Raw genomic sequence first — 21,698 nt, 5'->3', positions numbered from 1 at the left:
CTGCCTGATCACTGCTGAAAATATTTTAAAAGAGACCCACTCTGTTGCAGCTGGACATTTTGCACAGATTGTGACTGAATGTCAATCTTTTCACATCAAAACATTCAGCACCCATCCCTGTGTTATCTTATGGGCTCCACAGGCTGCAGGGCAGCACAAAGACCACCAGCCTCCATCTGCTCCAACCCCAAAACCCACAGAAACTCATAATCTTCCCGAGGAGCTGCAGAGACCAGTGATGCCACAGGGAAACAAGACAGCCCAATAGTTCCCAGCCTCCTGACTCACCAGCCAAGAGAGATCCAGGAGTTCCCACAGTTCCCAGCCTCCACTTCCCAGGAGCTGTTTGTCCTTTTTGTTCCCCTGCCTGAAAACCAGCAGGTAACTGTGGCCCCAGTCCCTGACGGACTTCAGAGTCACAGGATGGTTTGGGTGGAAAGGGATCTTGAAGATCATCCCATTCCACCTTCCTGCCATGGGCAAGGACACCTTCCACTATCCCAGGTTGCTCCAAGCCCTGTCCAGCCTGGCCTTGGACACTTCCAAGGATGGAGCAGCCACAGCTTCTCTGGGAAACCTGTGCCAGGGCCTCACCATCTTAACAGGAAAGAATTTATTCTTAATAGCTCATCTAAATCTGTCCTGGTTTTGTTTAAAACCACTCTCCCTTGTCCATTCACATCCACTTTCTTGCAAGGCTTTGCTTTACTCCAAATCCCCCTCCCTGTGAACATTCCTGTCCTTCTTCCCTTGGAGAGATCAATACCAGGATAAAAAGAGCAGTATAAAACTGCTAATCAAACTGTTTATGCATCACATGCAGAGCTGCTGTCCACAGCCCAAAGCCATTGGAGCAGCATCCTGCAAGCCCCTCACAGCCTCAGGGCCTCACCCTTCTCCTTTCATCCCCCTTCTACCACCACAGGGCCTGTTCAGGTGTAAAATAAAACACAGTCTAGCTGAAATGAGCTAAGATTTCAAGCAAAAGCTTAATCCAAGTCACACCCACCCACATCCCTCCAGTGGGAAGCAAAGGACACAGTAATAAAGAAGATTCAGCAGTGTAATTAAATAACTTTTTAGTCTTCAGGGTTTTAATTTAAACAGACACATCTACTATGCTCTCAACATATCTACAGCAAAGTTTACAGCCACTTTGATCTGTTTTGCTCCCCCCAAATGGCTGAACCTTGAGCCATCATCCTCTTTTTCCTCAGATTTGTTACTTTGTTGTTGTCGCGATAAATTCCACGCTGCAGAAGCTGGGATTCTGTACACAGACAGCAAATACCTAACACCAGCACAAACTCCCAGCCCTGGCATTTCAAATTGTACAGGAAAAAAAAAAAAGAACAAAAGAAAAAAATCAAGACTGATGCAGCAGCCAAGTCCAAATAGCAGTTCCAGATGCTGGGCCAGCAGTGCACTCATCACTTGAACAGGCAGTAGTGAACAGACACAGCTCACATCACACAGTGCAGCTGTGACAAAACACAGGCAGTGCTGGGAGAAACCTCACCCCTCACACAACCACAGCACTGCCCAAGGCTTTAGCAAAGCATACATGAGACACCAAAAATGCTGTACAGTGCAATTTAAAATTCGATCCTATGCAACAGGTACAATAGTGCACATCAAAACCAGCGCCACATTCAAGACTTAATCGATACAATCAAAATATTGAAGGTACGTATTTCGTATTTCCCTTATGAAAACTGTGCAAGTTAGTTCCTTTTCCCTTATTTTTTTGGTAAATGGCAGAGTGTTCTCATGGATTAGCCCTAAGATTTGGAGATGGGGCTTTCCACGTCCAGTTTGTTACACAAAGAGTGAGTGCAAAAGAGCAGGAGCGCGGTGGCAGCGAGGGCGTAAGGCAGTGGCACGGGGAGGAGCCAGAGCTGGGCACTGCCCCAGCCCAGGAAGACACAGGGAATCTGCAAACTGGGTGTCACGGGGCAGGGATCCCCCTCTGAGGGAGCAAACCCATCACTCACACCAAATACGTGATTTAATAGGGGAGGCAAGCAGCAAAGCAGAGAATGGGAGCGACCTGCTGTGAATGTGGAGCCTGGGAGGCACTGGAATGGAACAGTTCAAAGGGAACGTGGCAGCAGCGTGGCAGGACAGCTCTGGCAAGTGTCCTGGCCCAGCAGAACCTACACCACCACACATCTTGTCCCCACTGCATCTGCTGGCCCTCCCAGGCCACAGAGCCTGTGAAGGGACAAGGTGCTGCAGAGCCCAGAAACTGTGGAAAAACCTGCAGGGGCTGCTGAGGAGGACACCAGCACTGCCACAAGGATTCACTCCCAGGCACATTCCCAGGATCCACGTTCCCAAGGCACACACGGTGCTTGGGTGTGCATTCAACTCAAGTGGAGGCTGAAATTGATGCCAGCTCAGAGGGAATGTGCTGCCTTTTGTTGGCTGTCACAGCTGGTTTCCCAATTTCCTCGGATGCCTGCAGTTTGCAGGAGAGGCTGGAGCAGCCAGGCAATTAGATCCAAAAAACTCTCTCTGCTTCTCTATTATTTAGCTCAATCTATAATTACTGTGTTAGGGAATTGCATAACCTTTAGGAGTGTTTTATGTATAGTCTATTACAGGGAAAATAGTGCCTTCTGAATCCTTCCCATCTGGCTGGGGATAATGGATTTCAGATGGAGAAATTCTGAATGGGGTCGGGAAACACCACCCAGGCAGGTGCAGATCCCAAAGACAGAATTTCAACGGGTGTACAATCATTTTAAGGGCTTATATGAGCAACATACACAGAGGAACCTCCAGGTTTGGAGGAGGGAACAGCCCAATTCTGCCTCCCCTGTCATGCAGAACAAATCCCCAGCCACCCTGAGCAGCATCCTGTCTCAGACTGGATCTAGGGAACAAAGCTCCAAACCTAAAAAGAAATTGGCATTGCAAGCAGGGGGAATCAGTCTTCTGCCTTAAGTAACAGTGTTTTAAAAGGGATCATGTTATTTTTTAAGCTAGAGACTTCAGGGCTAAATTTAGCTTAGGCAAGAAGGAAATAATTAAGGAAATAAGGACTGCAAAAAAGGCATTAAGGTAGCACTTGACCATTATCACATGATTTTATATAGTTTCCTCAGTTACATAATTTTCTTAGACTGTATGTAGTGGCTACATGATTTCTGCAGGTTCCTGCCCAGCTACTTCTACAACTACAGATCTTGCATTTTCACACATATCTATGTGAAGTGGCTTTTAAATAAAGGCAGCTTCATTCGATAAACTTGGAAGCTCAGCAGTTTCCAGAGGCATCCCACCACTGACCTACTGCAGCTCAGTTCATTCCAGCAGAACCAGGCTAACAGGAAGCTCTTTTCTGGATAATCCCAGCCACATGTGCTGCTGTTAATTCAACTTTTCCCAGTCCTGTGGGGTTACCCATGGAATCAAGCTGAAAAAAATGCCTCAGGGAGTATTTCAGACCTATCCCTACCTGTCTTTTTAAAGGAGGAAAAAAAAATCACAAGAGAACTCTGATTTTATAAAAAGCAGATTGAAGCCACAGAAACGGAAAGAGCAGCTACAAATTATGAAGTTAAATGGGAAAGAGCTTATCCCTAAAGTCTTTAAGCAGTTTTAGCAGCTACAAATCATTTAAACTCTTAGCATTTTTTGTAGTGTGATGGCCCCTTCATCTGCAGCAGATCTGTGAAGTCAGAACCTGAACTTCCAGCTTCTGCTTTTGAGGTTTCACAAGATGGGCATAAGAGCACAAGAAGGAAAAGCACATCAAGTGCAAGAGAAGTGTTGAGTTGTAAATGAAGTGTTGCTCTTGCACCCTGGCAATATTGTGAACCTGGCCAGGTGTCCAAACCCAGCCAGGCAGGTTAGAATTTCCAAGAAGGCAGCTTGGCTCTGGTTTAAAGGACAGCTCTGAGCCCTGTTCTGCAAGGGGACACCCCCACCAACTACTAAACCTTTTTGTTTTCCAAGTAGAATAAAAAAAAAGTTTGTTCTTCCTTAGGAGATCACTGTCCACGAGGGACAATTCCACCTGAAGGTCATGGCTTAAACATTAGCAGCAGAATCCCTCCTTCAATTCTGTATTGCACTGAAATGTCTCGCTCTGGTTTGGTATTTAACTTCCTGCTCCTGAGCCAATGATGAACACAAAAACCCAAGTGTGAGATGTGAAGGCTACTGAGAGTATTGTGTAGACTGGCAGAAACTGTAACTTGATTTTAACAATTTCTAGATTTCCTAGGAAATTAAAGAACTAAGCTGCCTTACTCATTCTTGGAGAGAAAAGTGCTTCCAGAAAAAATGCCTTTACCTATCTATATAGAACTCTGTATTTCAATCCTGTGAGTGTTCAACAAAACCAGAAAAAGTCCAAAATAAATTGGAGACATCCTGTCTCTTGGCCCATCCTGGTCATCCACACAATTGGAGGTAAAGAGTTCCAGCTTCTGCTGACACTGTACCCAATTCTGAGAGAGAACAGCTGCCAAGAGGGGACATTGTGCCCAGCTGTGTCTTCTGTAAACAAAACAAAAACCCCTCCCCGAAGAGCAGGGAGGTTCATGGAGTGAGGGGTTCAGCAGTGGGAGGGTCAGCTGTACCCAAGGGCTCAGCAGAACATGCACTTTCCATGTTTCTTCCTCGATGAAAAGGGGAAAGCAAAGGCCTGAGGCAAACCCAGCTCAGGGCCCATCCTGCTGCACCTCCCCATCCGTCTCCATCTCCGCCAGCTGCCGCCTCAGCGCGTTCACCTTGGCCTGCAGCTCCTTGTTGTACTTGATAATGTGGATCCTTTCTTCTTCGGCTTCCTCCAGGAATCTGGAAGTCCTGTTCCACCGCAGGAAGACACCTGGAAGCCCAGAGACACCCAGGTCACAGGGGGTTCTTGAAACAAGGGGGAATTCATGAAGGTTGCTCACATTCCAGCAGCTCTCAGGTAAGGTGCACACAGTTCACATTTTCTTTCCTTTCCCTCCCCCCCTAAATGGCTTCCCCCCTCCTCTCCAAGCTAACCATCCTATTAAAAAAGGTTAATAAAAGAAAAATGAAGGGGGTTCATTCCTTTTTTTCCTCCTACACTCATCAGACCACTCTATTTTCAGTCTCCACCCTGCCATGACAGCCTGCTTGTGTCACTGTCATGAACTTTTCAGCACCCATGGGATGGAGAAAGTTTCTGCAGCAGAAAACCCACTGCACATGGATTCTCCAGAATGATCAATAATGAAGTCTGACAAAAAAAAAAAATCACAAAATAAATATTGCCTGTAACAGGGAAAGCAAACCTGGCTCACCTTCCCAGAGCTGCAGGCTCTGTGGGGCCACAGAGGGCCAGATGACAAGGCTGTTGGCCTCATAAAGAGGGTTCTGGAACCTGCTCAGCTCTTCAGGCCTGTTCACCCAGGACCAGAGGGACATGGTCTTCTGAGGCAGCTTCAGTTTAGCCCTAAGAAACCCACAGGAACAAAATCAGTTTTATACACTTGGATCTGCAAGGCTCTTGTTAGAATCACACAGACAAGGCCACATGTTTTTCCATGTGCTACTCCCCCAGATAATTCTAGTTAATCCCTTCACCATCATGGCACAGGGTGTAAACCTAATGCAACTTACTCAGCATGGCTGATTACAAATAGTTTTGAATTAAAGATGGGGAATTAACACTTGTAAGACAGCTGTCTGTTGTCCAGGTGAAGAATCAGTCACCTCCCCACTGTGGTTTGGGTGCCACGTTTGGAAAGGGATCAGGCTCCTTTGTTAAGGTAGGGCTGGAAGGTGGGGCAGGCCTGCATCAGGGAAGGATGGAAATGGAATTCCTGAGCACATAAAAGTAGTTTCACTGCTGGAACGGGCATGTCTGACAGGTCCCTCTGGTGGCAGGAAGGAACCCAGAGCAAGCAGTGCTGTTCTCCTGGGCAATCCCACCTCCAGCAGTTACAGGGATACCTATGCCTCAGCTTCCAGCAAATCTCATTCTGCCTGCACTGGCAAATTGGACTGCCAGCCAGGCAGGAGATTCACCACTCCTGTGGATGCTTCAGACACCACAAGCTTAACATCAGACTTCAACCCCTGCCTGTGCTCCCAGGCTGACGTGCTCAGATGTGACAGGCAGGTTATTACACATAACATTCAATACTCCTCCAAATCTCAGTTCATTGGTTTCAAATCTAACTTGGTTTTGCAGATGACTGGTTCAGCAGTCCTGCAGAAGGCAGCAGAGTCTCTTCTAAGCCCAGATTACTTTAAGGACAGAGAGGTTTACAGGAAGGTTTAAATTGCCTTCCTTCTCTGGAGAATCACTTCTGTTTTCCCTTCCTGTCCAGTGGCCTTCAGTGCAGCAAAGACCCTCAGCCATGGCCTTACTGGAGCCTGGAGTCTGAGGGCAGAACTGCCAAGCTCCAAACAGGATTCCAAACCTCCCTGGCAGCTGTGGGCAGCTCCAGTCCTTCACCCTGTTTCAATTCCCAGGGGTGTCTCAGGACCACCAGGCTACAGAGTCACATTCCTCCCTCACAGGTGAGGGACACAATTGTCAGCTGTGGCCTTGGCCTGCCTCAGCCTCCTGCTCCAGGCCTGCGTGGACAAGTCTGCTTCCCACAGCTGTGACTCACACCAAACTCCCGCTGGTTATTCTTTCATGGAAGAGCTTCTGTGTGAGAAACTAAACTGGTGATGGGTGGAGATTTTTGGCCAGGTTGGATGGTATTTGGAACAACCTGGGATAGTGGCAGCTGTCCCTGCCCACAGCAGGGGGCTGGAACGAGATCTTCTTTAATGTTTCTTCCAACCCAAACCGTTCCATGATTCTGGGACTTTCTTTACGTCAAACTCAGCCTGACAGTTAAAGGATTCAAGACAAGCATCCTTACCAACCTTTCGCTTTCGTTGTTTCCCAGGAAAGTCCCGAACTGGGAAGCGTAGGCGTGTTCGAAGAGCAGGATGAGGAAGTGCTCGTTGAACTCGAAGGAGCAGGGGAACTGCCGATGGATTTGCCACACACATTCCAGAAAGAGCAGGAACACCGGGGCCTCCCACTTCTGTTTGCTGTTGGAATAGGCTGACTGGGCACAGCGCTGCTGGAAAGGGTGGCCAGCCTGGAGGGCATCAGGGACAGCATCACACACCAAGGAATGGGATGCGAGGACATGTGGAAAAAACACTTCAGAGTGAGTTCTGTCCATGCAATTGCTCAGGCAGCCAGGACCAAGCTGTTAGAAACTATCATCCCTCTGCTGCTGGGGCACCTCAATTCTGGGATTCAGTTTTGGGCTCCTCCTCACAAAAAAAGGACACTGAGGGGCTGGAGTGTGTCCAGGGAAGAGAATGGAGCTGGGGAAGGGTCTGGAGCACCAGGAGGGGCTGAGGGAGCTGGAAAGGGGCTCAGCCTGGAGAAAAGGAGGCTCAGGTGGGACCTTGTGGCTCTGCACAGCTCCTGACAGGAGGGAACAGCCAGGGGGGTCGGGCTCTGCTCCCAGGGAACAGGGATGAGAAGAAATGGCCTCAGGCTGTACCAGGGGAGATTTACATTGCATATTAGGGAAAATTTCTTAATGGAAAGGGTTGTTCAGCCCTGGCACAGCTGCCCAGGGCAATCCTGGAGTCTCCATCCCTGGAGGGATTAAAAAGCCATGTGGATGTGGCACTCGGGGACATGGATGACTGGTGGCCCTGGCAGTGCTGGGGGATGTTTGGATTTGACAATCTTAAAGGTATTTTACAACCTAAATGGTTCTGTGATTCTATGACAGATTTCCCTGCCTTTCTTAGGCTGTGTTTGATCAGAGAATGTGAGCAGGAACAAGCAGGGGTGGGTGCCATGGAGGACCAGACTGCCAAGGTACAAAGAGCACAACTCAGGTTTTGTGGCTTGGTCTGAACAGTTTTCTCTAATGAGATGGAAGAGGTGCCACTGGTCCAGTGGAAGGTGTCCCTGTCCATGGCAGGAGGTTGGAATGAGAGGAACTTTAAGGTCCCTTCCAACCCAAACCATTCTTGATAAGAGATGTTCACCCTGAGCACAAAGAACAGGCAGTTCCCCAAAATCAAAAACCTGCCATGAGAGGCAGAGGCCAGAGGGACAAATGACTCAGGTAATGATGCTGCTCTTTAGGACAAAGGACACTCACACTCAGCAGGGCTGCAACAAGGCCCAGCCTGTTGGCTGCCTCCCAGGCTATTTCCCAACCCCAGTGTCTCTGGAACTGTTTGTTGTTCTGTCCAGGGGTATTTCTTACCTGCAGCCACTCCCTCACTACAAGAGCCTCAAAGCCACGAATAGTCCTGCACCTTGGATCCAGGATGATCTGTGCCAGGGAAGTGACCTGGAGTGTGGAATCAGTTCCTTCACTTCCATGCACTAACACTGAAGCACCTTCCCTGGGAAAGGAAAAGGTGGGATGGGATAAGAGTATGAATGAGCAGAACCCATCCCAGTGGATGCCATTACATCCCATGGACACCAGTGCTGAGGTTTTGCTGGCTCTTCAGCACCACTGCAATCCCATCCCACATGGATCCCACATGGATCTCACCTGGATACTCATCCACAGTGACCTGAGCTCTGCATCACTAAAGGCTCCGTGTCTTGCTGAGCAGTCTGGAACTCCAGATCCTTTCCCACACAGACAGAAGGTGTACAGTGAGATCTCCCTTGTGCTTCTCACTCTTTGGGATTAGTATCCCTTTAAGTTACAGCTTGGAGGTGCAATTCATCCCATTTCACCCCTGCCATGGGCAGGGACACCTTCCACTATCCCACATTGCTCCAAGCCCCATCCAATCTGGCCTTGGACACTTCCAGGGATGCAGGGGCAGCCACAACTGCTCTGGACTGCTTGTGCCAGGGCCTCCACACTACTATAATACAGAGTTTCTCCCTAATATTTTATCTAAACCTTCCTTCCCTACCTAATCTTCACCTTTCTCTACACTAATTTTCTAACACTATTTCCCCCTTTTATCTTTCAGGCCTTTAAGATGTTGGAAGATCTGTCCCAGCCATTCCCTCTGCATGGAAAATACAACAGAACTCTCCTTGTCAGCCCAGCTCTGACCTCCAGGCTCTGAATGAGGCAGGTCAGGCACCTGGGACTGACCTGCCATGGCTCCACATGGTAAACACAAAAAGCAAAGCTGAGGTTAAAAATTATGAAATCAGCTACTGTCCCAATAAGCCAGAAGGGTTTCATCACTGATCTTTCCCATTACATGCTTGCAGGAAAGAATTTCAAATAAAACTATTGATCCAGAGCAATCCTTTCCTGGCACAGCCAGTAATGAAACCAGCAATGTCAGAGCTTTTAAAAAGCACAGACCTCCCATTTTAATGCAGCAGTGCTGTTTCACCGCTGAGCCTGCATTTCAGCTGCTTGTGTGCCTGCAGAACACAACCCCTAGCTCCTACGAAAAGCCAGGTTTTCCCTAAATTTTGAGATGGGCTTTTCCCACCAAGAGCCAGAGATAAAGCCTTTTTAGATTCCTGAATCTGGCCTTACAAACCCTGGCAGCTGACAGCAAGCACTGGCTCTGCAGCTGGAGGTGTGAGCATCAGTCAGCTGAGTCAGCAGCACTTGTGAAAGGAATGTCAGGTTAAAAGAGGTCACAAGCACTTAGAAGGGATGAGCAGGACTGCCTGGACAGGGCTGTGGGGATAAAAATATAAGAGGGGAAAAGCACTGGACCAATTCATAGGGAAAACAAGGAGATGACAATGTTTTAACCTCTGGAAATGAGGTGTGATATTGGAAATTTGCAGCTGAAAAGAAAATAAGATTTCCTAAAGTAAGAAAAAGACATCCTTGTGTCCCCTTTTCCATTGGGACCCATTTTTCCATGATCCTATTTTAACCCAATCCTTCAATAAAACTCTCTAAATTAGCTTGGCTGCAACAGACACAGGAATATACCTTAAACACATGATCCAAACCCTTTTCTTAGCCCAGATTTCCTCCCTCCTCCTGATTTATTGGAGGAACATTCCTCCACCACGAGGAAACAGAATCCTTCATGGGTACAAGTGAGCCAGACCACAGTGGGCAGTTATTGATACTGCCAGAGGTATTTAATGAGCAATCTGTAACCAGTGAATGAGCAGCCCAAGACTTTCTGCAGGAGATTTACCTGTCAATGCACTGAGCAGCCAGACAAGCTGCAGTCAGCAGCTCCTTGATGTGAGTGAGCCAGTTGGAAGCTTCCAGTTTACTGAGCCAGCGGTCCATGTTGTGTGACTGGTCATTGCAAGCCTCCACCAGCTTGATGAAGCTCTCCTGCAGGATATTAAACCTTTGGGAAAAGGAAAACATTGTTGAAAGCACAAGCAGCAATATAGGAATGACGACATGGATCATTCAGTGTTTGTATATTGTGCTTATTCATTCCTCTCTCTCTGATGCTGTACTCAGCAACAAATGTAAGTTCACATACAATCTTTAGAAGCAAAACCAAACACTTCAAGTGTTTGCCAGGAAATTCCTTATTTAACTGCTCAAGAGCTGGCCTACAGCTCCAGTAACATTACTGCATGTCTGTGTAGAAGACTTCCTCCAAATCAAGGCTTTAAGAGAAGTTGAACACCAGACTAAAAGTCTGTTTATTTAGCAACTTGTCTCCAAATGACTGAACAACATTAGTCCAGAGAAAAGCACTGGATCACAGAATCATGGAATGGTTTGGGTTGGAAGGAAACTTAAAGCTCATCTCATTCCAACCCCCACCATGGGCAGGGACACCTTCCACTACCCCAGGTTGCTCCAATTCCTGTCCAGCCTGGCCTTAGACACGTCCAGGGATGGGGCAGCCACAGCTTTTCTGGAAAAATCCTCTGGATAAAAAGAGTATGAAGCAACAGAACAAACCCTTCCCTGCAGAAGTTTTCTGGCAAGCTACTTGCTCCTTCCTGTGCAAAGGAGAACACAGGAAGGCTGGAGTGTGGCTGAAGATGGTCAGGAAAAGAAACTGCACAGGGAAATGCCTGATGGTTGAAACCTGCAGCAGATTGCTCAGAAAAACGAACCAAACCAAAAATCCCCTTATCATCCACACATCCTGGTTTTGCCACAGAAGGAACACGACCCTGTTGCCAGGAACCAGGACACACAACTCTTCCTACAGGAGCAAATACTTTGCGGAGGTATCACTGCTCTGACAACCTCATGGAGCCAAGCTCAGGGGAGAGGCTGATTTCACCCACCTCTCGATGCATTTGTGAATCCTCCTCCACTGGGGGTAGTGGACTTCTTGTTCAAAGCCCCCTCCCTTGGCCCTGGCCTGCTGGGCAACAGTCAGAGGCCGGGTGTCGATGACGAAGCCGCGGCGGCCGGAGCGCAGCGTGGCGTTGACCAGCTTCTCGTCCTCCTTGCAGCGCCGCCCGTTGGTGCCTGTCAGGGGCTGGCTGCTCCTCATCATGGCCTGGGGAGACACAAAACCATGCATGAGGCACTGGAAGTGGAGAGAATTCTGACTGAAAGGCACCAAGCACTTGAGCTCGAAGCCTTGCTCTGAATCCTTCTGTTGTTTCAAGTTCGGTCCCTCTCAAGGATTGAATGTATTTAAAACTGAATTGGAAATCCTTGAATCCGGCACTCATTTGGCTGGGCAAGTTTTAAATGCCAGGCATCATCTCAGAGGCTGTATCCCTTCAGTAATGCCTCAAGTACCATCTTTGTGAACTACTGAGCTGTGTTCCTGCTGATGGCTCCTTTACAAACCCTGGCAGAGTTATAAATCCCTGGAAGTGTTCAAGGGTTGGATGGGGCGCTGGTGAGAGGCATCCCTGTCCATGGCAGGGGTTTGGAACTAGATGGCCCCTAAGGATCCTTCCAACCAAAACCATCCTATGATTCTATGAAAGCAACTTTTTCAGGATTGTCATTTTCAAGGTCTAATCCCAACTCTGTTCTTAAAGCACTCAAATCGCTCATGTGTTAAAGGTGACATTTTTACCCCATGGATGGACTGATAAACCTCAAGTCCACAGATTTGGGCTGAGCTGAGATTTCTCTTTAGCAAATGCCTTTCAATTCAGAAGCACCCTAGCAGCTCAAATCATAATGAAAATGTGAGGGCAGTCAGTCAGCAACCCCAGGCACAGCTGAGAACTCAGAGCCAGGAGTGCAATGAGAGTGGCAGCATTACTGCTACAACTGCAACACTCTGAGCCAAATACTGTTGTATTTCTCACATGAAACATGCACAACTTGGAGAGACAACTGAGCAAAAACGTTCCTTCGATGGTTTTTGGTTGAGCTGAGAAAAAGCAAAAAGCACGACTGATCTGGAGTAGGTGGTTGGCTGCTTTCAAAGCAAAGGAAATCCCAAGGTACTTCTGAGTCTGACCAGACAGCTTCAAACTGAAGGCTTACAAATTCTGGCCACAGGAGGCAAGAAGGCATTAGAGAATTTGAGGAGACTGCATCAAGTTTAAAACATCCCAGCACCCTCAGAACTGGTTACATCAGCAAGAAACACAATTACCCAACATTTTCATACGGTGCATTTCTTAATTACACTGTATCAGTCACTCCACTGGATTCTGGCTTGTTAAAGCCTGTGCAAGACCAAGACTTTGCTACTCCTGAACGAGTTACCCTGCCAGGCTCAGAGAACAGATTGTTCTGATCCTCCTTGCACAGTCGCACAGCAGAAGCAGTGTTGGCTCTGCTGTCACCACAGCTGTGACGAGAGCCCACCGCTCACAGACAGGACAATGTGGCTCCTGCCATCCTTTCCATGAAAACTCTTGGCAGACACAGCCAGCCAGGGTGCCAGCAGTGGCTTTACAAGGCTCATCTTGTTCTTACTGCTGCAAGTGAGCTCCTGCCCTGCACACTCCCAGCCAAGCAGATTAATGGCTATTTCCAGGACGGAGATCACTCATTCCATCACCCAGAACCATCTTCCCTGAAGAAGCCAGAAAATAAAACAGGAGCTCTGTTAATTCCAGAGCATGAAACCAACAGATTCCCACACTTCCTTCATGCACAAGCACCCCTCAAACCTAGCTCACCATCCCATTTTTCTTGTGGTAGTAGCTCAGCACTGGGAAGCGGCCGCCTTGGCGGAACAGGGCGACTTTGCGGAGCGCTTCGTCATCGACGGATTTGGGGACGATGACAAGTGGAGGGTAGGAGGGACACACAGAGAATTCCTTGTTCACACAGCTCAGACGCCATTCATTGGTCTGGAAAACACCAGAACACAGCTTTGGGTCAGAAAAGACATTATATGGGAGAGGTAACAGGGAAGACTTCCACACACATACAGAATCCTATTTGTGATCTGTTCCATTTGCACCACAAAATGTCCTTTAAGTAACCATTTACAGGGCCGTTGATCCATTAATTTTTCCAGCACATCCCTTGGTGCTCCCTGTGATCACCTCCTTGCAGCAGCTCCCAGAAGCTCATTCCCCAGAGTGCACATAAAGCTCGGAAGCAATGGAAGAATGAGCAGATGCCTCTAGGTCTTGACCAACAATTCTCCCTTTGGTTTTTCCACATCCTCAAACAGCACAAAATAAGCCCACATATGCAGAAATGGGTGATTGTGGCTTTAAATTGTTTCACAGGCACAGCAGACAACAAGGTGAGATCCCACAGATAAATGTATTCCCACAAGAGGGGAAAAAAGTTCATTTAGAACAGGGAATATGGGCCCAACCCTCCATCTGTGCTGAAAGAAGAGCTCACAAGACAAAGGCAGCCAAGAATTTCCACCCACTCCAGATGTTGAAGCTGCTTTGAAGTTAATTCTTCAACTTAAATAACTCCAGCTCGGTTCTTTCCCATGGGCTCAGCTACAGTTTTTCCTCTTAAAGCACCTTCTGGAAGAGGCCCAGCAGCCAAGCACTGAGGGCTCATCAGGAGCTCTGTGATGTAACTGCTCCAGCCAAAGTCCTGGGAAAGAAGTGCTGAATGTGGCACCTCACAGGCACTTGGCATGAGAATTCCAGCTACCTGATACCCAGGGTCACCCAGGGTCACCCACAGGTCTCAGCTCCAGGGAAAAAGGTCAATGAGGAGCTTCTGCAGCAGGGAGAGACCTCAGAGGTCCATCAAACCTCTGCTCATCTGAGTTCAAGGAATGTTTGAGGCAGACAAAAAAGCAGAGGGATAAGGCAGCAGGACAAAGTGAGAAAAAAGCACAACAGCTAAATTAAGCTGTGACAAAACACACAAAATCCACATCAATTCAGATCTACTGACTTAACATGAATTAATTGGACATCTCTAATCAGAATTCCTTTCTTCCAGATCCTTACTACCCCTTGTCACACACCTCCTGATTGCTATCTGCTTATAAAAATCCACCTGACTGGCTCACTGGTCCAGTGGAAAATTTGGATCAACTCAGGAATGTCTTCTGGCAATGAAGCCTTTCCATCAGCAAACAAGCTGATCTGACTCACAACACTATGTCAGCAGAAGCACCTCCAAGGCATGGGATGTGTGACTTAGGAGACAGGAAAATTGTCCTTTTTGGTGGCACCCTAAAAAAGATGCTGAGAAAAAATAAATATCAGCATTAGAGCAGTAATTGCTGCCTGTTTGCAGCAGCCCAGCTGGACAGTTTTGCACTATCCCTGCTATAACCTTATTTCATTATTCATTAGCCTCAAAACAGCTCCTCTGAACAGCTCCATTTTGTAAAAAGCAGAGCTTCTCCCAGATGCAAAGTCAAATTGCCTCCGGCCATCATGTTATGAGCAGAGATGAAAACTTCTGGGACACAAAAGGATGTAGGTGGTCACAGCTCCAGCTTTTAATGCACCAGCAATGGGATTTTTAACAGGGTTTTTGGGGTGTCTATTGGGTATGCAGTTTGATTACCATGAAAAAATATGTATGGATCTGGAATACCAAACTGATAAAAGCCTCACCACGACACAGGATGTGGTGAAGGCAAAAACAGAACTCTGGGGAACGTGTGGGAGACTGGCTGTCCCTGGCACCACCAGAATGGAAAGGAATGGAGGAGCAGCACCTGATTTATCCCCCACTCTGGTAATTTAACCCTGCTCTCCTCCCATTTCCAGCAGAGACAGAGATCCTGTTATGTCATCCCGGTGTAATTTCCACAACAAGGAGGAGGAGCCTGGCAGCACTTGGCACCATTTGTCTTCCCTCCAACAGCTCCTGCTGCAGAGATCCCATTAACCTCTGCACTGCCAGCTCCAGACTGACCAAATCAACTCCTTTAGCTTTGGCCTGGCTGGAATTTGGAAGCAAAAAGGGCCATCAGTAACTGGAAGAGCGAGGCAGCAGCAGAGGAAGCAGGACTGTGGGGAAGGGATGAAGGGAGACCTACTTTCAAACAGATAATTGTGCTGTGTGAAACTCAGAGAGTGCAAAGAGAACTCTTAATTCTCCCAGCAAGACATCTGAGCTTTTAGGAATCAAGAAAAGTTAAGGATAAAAGCAGCAAAGGGATGAGGGCTGAGCAGAAAGGAGAGAGAATTCCAGAGAAAAAAAAGAAAGCAGTGATTTTTAAACCCAGTGTGGGATCAACTCTTGGATTTCTACTTTTCTTGTCCTAATACTTGTTTATAGAGACATTTATTTTCAAATGTCCAAGCTACCATTCATTTGAAAACTTAAAATTGCCAGGAGAGGTCGTTTTCCACAAAACATTGGGAAACAAGTCAAGCTCTACCAAAAGGCCTTAAGAAAAAGTTCAGAACCCAGCTTGGATCTTGGGAGATCCTGCCAAGCAGCACAGCCAGAGGCCATTCCCAAGGAACAAACCCCACTGGGATCAGATTGTGCATGGACAAGGAGAAGAACAGACGTAAAGATTGATGCTTGTCTGAAAAGAGTAAAATATGATTCACCATCACCATTTAACCTGAGCCCAAACCCAGAAAATTCTGATTTCTAAAAGGAGCTCTGACCTGATGATGAAGCACAACTGAGTTGTTCAGAACCCTGAGATCTTTCCTGCTAGAAAAGGAAAGAAATAGAGAAAAAGGGGAAGTGAAAAGGAAAGAAAAGAGAGAAAAAGGGAAAGAAAGAGAAAAATTGGGGAAAGAAAAAAATAGAGAAAAGGGAGGAAAGAAAAAAGAGGGAAGGGGGTACTAAAAAAGAACAAAGGAGGGAAAGAAAAGAGGAAAAAGTAAGAAAAGGAGAAAAGAAAAGGAAAATGAAGCAAGGAATTTTCTGGCAATAAAATAACTTTATGTTAATTATACTGGCAGTGTACAAACTTCTCAGGCCTCTTCACTTCATTTTAGGAAACTGAATTTCCAGAGTTAGTTTGCAGCATCCTGCAATTCTGGAATTTGGCAGAAGAGAAACCTCTTGGCTCTCCTCTGACTGCTCAGAGAAAATATGAACCCCTGCACATACTCTGAATTCCATTCACCCCTCACTGTGCAGTGAAGAATACAAATTATATATTATATTATCTCACTATTTAATGTATTACCTAACTTTTTAACAAAGTATCAACTTTTACACTGTGCTTTGCCATTAGAGAGTGTTGAAAACAACTCTCCTGTAGCAGATAAATGTGGAATTAATCAATTACTAGAGCTGTAGGGTGGGTGAAATAGTTTTTGACTTGTTATCCTGCTGGGGAAGATTGCATTTAGCAGAGGCAGGAACCTTTGGAATTCTACTCATTTGACTTCTGGGAGAAAGATTTAAATCAGCCACTTAAGGACAGCTCCAGCCTGTCACATACAGCAGTGTCATTACAGAACAAGAATTATCTGGTCAGAGAGACATTTGTCTGTTGTTCAGGAGATGTAAATCATTGGAAGGTGGCTTTTGACACCATTTTGTTCAAAATGTGAAGTTTTGGGTTAAAAGCCAAGAATTAATCAACAGCTGTCAAACATGGAGATTTTAAAAGGAATGAATGATTGCCCTGGAAACGTGGTGCCAAAAAGTAATGAGGTTTTTAAATGTAATTCTTACACAGAGAATATGTTCAGAAAGGCAAGAGATTGAAAAATGAGGATTTAAATCCTTGAAAAAATAAGGAAAAAAAGCACATCAATGAACCCATGTGCTGGATATGATAACAGTTGGTTTGTCTTTGGATGGCAGAGGAAGATAAGACACAGGAGAGTGCTTTAATTATGAGACAAAAATAGCAAGGCCTCTGAACCCCTTTAATGTTCTTTAATTTTCTGGTGATTTCATCAACTGAATTTGCTCAAGCTGATCACATTATTCAGTTGTTACTCATATACAGGAAGTGATACAGGCTGCAGACAAGCTGGGCTGCAGAGAGAAAAAAAATTAAAAAATAAAATCAATGTTCTTGGATGCTGCACTAATGGATGTGGGCTCAGAAACCTGAGCTGCTGGAGCAAGAGCACAGACTGGATGTGAAACAAAGGCCTGGAACACAGAGATGCAAATCCAAGGAATTATTAAAACAGGTCCCTGCACCCAAGATAGTTTCCACTCTACCAAACTCAGCATCCTAAAAGTAAATTTGAGTAAGAGAAACAACAGGCAATGCCACAAGAACAATTCCTACCCAAAACAAAATCAATGTGCTCAGCAGCACCTGGAAAAAGAGAATTGGAAGTTTCCTGCTTTTTGAACCTTCTGAATATTTCCCCAGCATCAATTAAAGGAAAAGTGTTTCAAACTGGGCATCTTCATTGTCATCCTCTTGAAGAACAGTTTTTTTTAAACCAGTGTAATTTCAATGAAGGGTTTGACAAAAGATTCATCTCATTCTACTCCAGATCAAAACTAAGAACAACAAAGCCAGGACAAAGGATTTCAATTTGTTCTTCCAATTAGAGAACCATCCCCAAAGGCCAAAAACATTTCCTACCTTTGTGATTTCCTGAAAAAGGCCCCAAGGTGAAGGAGCAAACAAACGTCTGATGTCACAGAGGGAATATTTCAACAACACTCACTTCTCACCCAGGCACCAAATGGATTTTTAACCATCAGAGATTTCCAGTCCAGCCACTGCTGGTGAAACAGTTCACAGAACACCCAAGAGCCTGGGAAATCCCTGAAATCCCACTCACCACTGAGCTGAGGAGCTCAAACTCCTGCTCCAGCAGAAAGGAGGACCATCCATCCTCCAGCACCTCGAACATGGGCCGGTAGAAGAAGGGATACATGAGGGTGACTGAATCCAGGGTGGAAAGTGCCTGTGTGGACAAAAGAAATCATGGAATCAGAGGTGGAGGTTGGAAGGAGCCTGAAAGCTCATCCCATTCCACCACCTTCCACTACCCCAGGCTGCTCCAAGCCCCATCCAGCCTGGCTTTGAACAATTCCAATGATGGGGAGTCCAAAACCTCTGGGAAATACCCCACAACCCCATGTGAAATATTCCAGATTCTACTTTGCCTTTCAAAACACAAAAACCTAACTGGAAAGAAAACCAAAAAAGCTCCTAAGGCTGAGGTGAGCTCAAGACCTGCAGGTTCTCTGGCTGATGGCAGCTGCTCACCTCGATGGAGCTGGCAATGTTCAGACACTCCTCCATCCCTGGGATGTCCAGCTGGATAATCCTCAGGTCTTTGCATCTTATGACAATGGTGCCCAGGGAGCCCACGAACCTACAGCAAGACAGGAAACAAGAGTCCCATAAAAACAGGATCCTCAAAGGCAGGAGAAGTGGCACAGCTCTTCCCACAAGGCAAATCTCCACGAGTGGGAATTTGTCTGCAGGGGCACCTTCCAAGAAAATAAAGAAACAAACTCAGCTGGATAATTGCTATTTGCAAGTTTGGTTTTATTTTCATTTATTCCATCCTTTTGCTGTGGCAGGGAGTGGAGGTATTACATGACAAATATCACACTGCTGGGAGGGTGAGGAGGCCCTGGCACAGGGTGACCAGAGAAGCTGTGGCTACCCTTGGATCCCTGGAAGTGCCCAAGGCCAGGCTGAAGACTGAAATTCCCTGAGGTTTCCACCCCTCTCCTCCTTTCCTCCCTCAGAAACACACAGGGAAATCAGCAACAAACTTCATCAGCACCCAGCAACTCCCCCATCCCAGGCTCTGTGCTTTTTGTAATCACTGCTGCCTGATTTCTCCAGTTCTGCTGGCAGAAAGGAACTCTGTTCTGGCAGGCTTCCTTAAAAACCTTTACAAGCAGGGGAAGGATTTTGTAATTAATGTAAAAATTAAGCATTATCATCAAGCTGGAAAAAGGGCCAAGGTGAGGGAGCAGAAGACAATGACCAGGTGAGATGGGGCAGACACTCCATGAGGGGCAGTGGTGCATGTAAAGCAGAAATGAAGGGGAGAAATCTCTGAATTCTCTGTAAGTAAAAGGGGATGGGCAAGAGAAAATATGGAGCTGTGCAGCTGCAGCTCAGCTGCAGCACAAAAAGCACATTGCCAAAGAGTTATTGATTCCATGAGCAGCTGGAAAAGGAAGGGATGATGCTGCTGAGCAGCGGGAGAAGATCTGGGGCTGGGAAAGTCCAGAGCCCAATTCTGCCACCAGTTTTGGAGGGTGACACAAGGCAAACCCCTTCAGCAGAGCTCTGGCGTCCCTCTCTGGGCACAGTGGGGAAGCTGCATCGTTTATAAAGTGCTTCAAGGGTGGGTGAATCCACTGAGCAAAAAGGGTCAAACACAAACATTCTGGCTCTCTACAGGACCAAAAAAAAATACAACCTTTGAGATGCAACATCAAACATGAATGTCCAAACAGACCTGAGAGAATCACTGAGGCTGGGAGAGGACCAAGCTGTGACTGACCCCACCTTGTCACCAGCCCAGGGCACCGAGTGCCACCTCCAGGCATTCTTCAGACACCTCCGGGGATGGGGACTCCAAACCTCCCCGGGTATTCCAAGGGTTTCACCTCCCTTTTTCGTGTAGAAATTCCTCCTGATGCCCAACCTGAACCTCTCCCGGCACAGCTTAAGGCAATGTCTGTGCCCAGAGCATCCTTCCCGCTCTCCACACCGGGATTTGGGACAGCTGAGGTGCCAGCCGGCCTTTCCAAACGCTCCCCCTTCGGGGAGGGCAGGCAGGCAGGGAGAAGGGAAGCAGCACCTTTTCTCGATGGAGTCGATGTTGGAGTGCAGCAGCCACAGCTCCTCGGTGTTGTCCTTCCGCCGCGACGAGAAGATCAGGTGGTGGCCGGTCAGGCACAGCGTCCCCTCCACGGCCAGGTGGAAGGGGCGGTGCAGCACCACGTTATCCGCTCGGGGCGTCTTGATCAGCTCGGCGAACTCCATGCTGGAGGGGAAGGCGCGGGGGGAAACTCACCGGGAAAATTCACCGGGAGAACGGGGGGGAGGCTCGGGAGCAGCGGCAGGGCCGGGCCGGGCAGGCCGGGCAGGGTGTGCGCGCTGCCGGCCGGGCAGGCAGGGGCATCACCCGCGGCTCCGGGGCTCCGGGAGCGCTGCGGGACCAGCCGGGCCGCCCGCGCTCCCTCAGGGCCGGGCCGGGCGCGGCGGGAGGCGCTGCGGAGGGGAGCGCGGGGCGGCGCGGGCAGACCCTCGGTGCGGACTCGGGGAGGGTCGGGGCGCCGCGGGAGCCGCGGGATTCCCGGGATTTCCGGAATTCCCGGGATTCCCGGGAGCGGCCGGCGGAGCGGGACGGGCCGGCAGCGCCTCCCGGGAGCCGCGCGGGTCACGTGACGCGCGCCTGGGCCAATCCGCGCGCGGGATTCTCACGGCGGCGGCGTGGCGGCTAAAGGGTCCGGCGCGCCGCACGGCCCCGCCAAAAGCGTTCCGCGGGAATTGAGGGTGAGGGGCGGGGCGAGAGCGGGGCGGGGAGAGGGGCGGGGCTTGGGAGCGGCGGGAATGGAGCGGGAATGGGAACAGAGAGGGAACGGGAACGGGAACGGGATTGGGAACGGAGCGGGAATGGAGCGGGAATGGGAACGGGAGCGGGAATGGAGCGGGAACGGGAACGGGAGCGGGCAGGGATTGGGAATGGAGCGGGAACGGGAGTGGGCAGGGATTGAGAATGGAGTGGGAACGGGAGTGGGCAGGGATTGGGAATGGAGTGGGAACGGGCAGGGATTGGGAATGGAGCGGGAACGGGAGTGGGCAGGGATTGGGAATGGAGTGGGAACGGGCAGGGATTGGGAATGGAGCAGGATTGGGAATGGAGCAGGATTGGGCAGGGATTGGGAATGGAGTGGGAACAGACAGGGATTGGGAATGGAGCAGGATTGGGAATGGAGCAGGATTGGGAATGGAGCGGGATCAAACAGGGATTGGGAATGGAGCAGGATCAAACAGGGATTGGGAATGGAGCGGGAGCAGGCAGGAATTGGGAATGGAGCGGGATCGGGCAGGCACTGGGAATGGAGCGGGAACAGGCAGGGATTGGGAATGGAGCGGGATCAAGCAGGGATTGGGAATGGAGCGGGGTCGGGCAGGGATTGGGAATGGAGCGGGGTCGGGCAGGATGCCGGAGCCGCAGCCCCGGGCCGGGCAGGGAGCAGGGCCGGGGTCGGTCCCCACCAGGGCCGTGGGCAGCTGCAGTTTGGGTACAAATCCACAGGAATTGAGCACAAACGCGGTCAGGTCCCTGCTGAGCCCATCCCAGCGGCATCCCACTCCTGCAAAAACTGGGAAAAAGGCCAAAATCGCAGCCTGGCCACACCACTGTGGTGTTTTCTGAAATCCCGCTCAGGTTCTTCTCCAAAGCCACCCAGCTGTGGCAGCAGAGCCCCTCCTACACTGGGTTTGTGTTTCCATCATGGAATTATTGAGTGTTTTGGGTTGGAAGGGACCCTAAGGATCACCCAGTGCCACCC

General features: G+C 48.5%; 1 protein-coding gene across 1 annotated transcript; it reads right to left on the bottom strand.

The window, feature by feature from the left end:
- Positions 1–1,045: 1,045 nt before the first annotated feature.
- MTMR9 (myotubularin related protein 9) lies at positions 1,046–20,187 on the bottom strand. The gene is made up of 10 exons (XM_021540531.4): positions 19,979–20,187; positions 18,418–18,526; positions 17,987–18,112; positions 12,998–13,171; positions 11,183–11,400; positions 10,114–10,275; positions 8,229–8,370; positions 6,868–7,088; positions 5,286–5,437; positions 1,046–4,840 (listed from the first exon to the last, which is right to left on the bottom strand). The coding sequence occupies exons 1-10, from the start codon at positions 20,161–20,163 to the stop codon at positions 4,674–4,676; spliced, it is 1,656 nt and encodes a 551-aa protein (XP_021396206.1). The 5' UTR covers positions 20,164–20,187; the 3' UTR covers positions 1,046–4,673.
- Between the last annotated feature and the right edge of the window lie 1,511 nt (positions 20,188–21,698).

This window comes from Lonchura striata, chromosome 3 (genome assembly GCF_050655825.1).
Source record: "Lonchura striata isolate lonStrDom1 chromosome 3, ASM5065582v1, whole genome shotgun sequence".
Lineage (NCBI taxonomy): Eukaryota > Metazoa > Chordata > Aves > Passeriformes > Estrildidae > Lonchura > Lonchura striata.
This window is presented reverse-complemented; position numbering and strand designations above follow the sequence as displayed.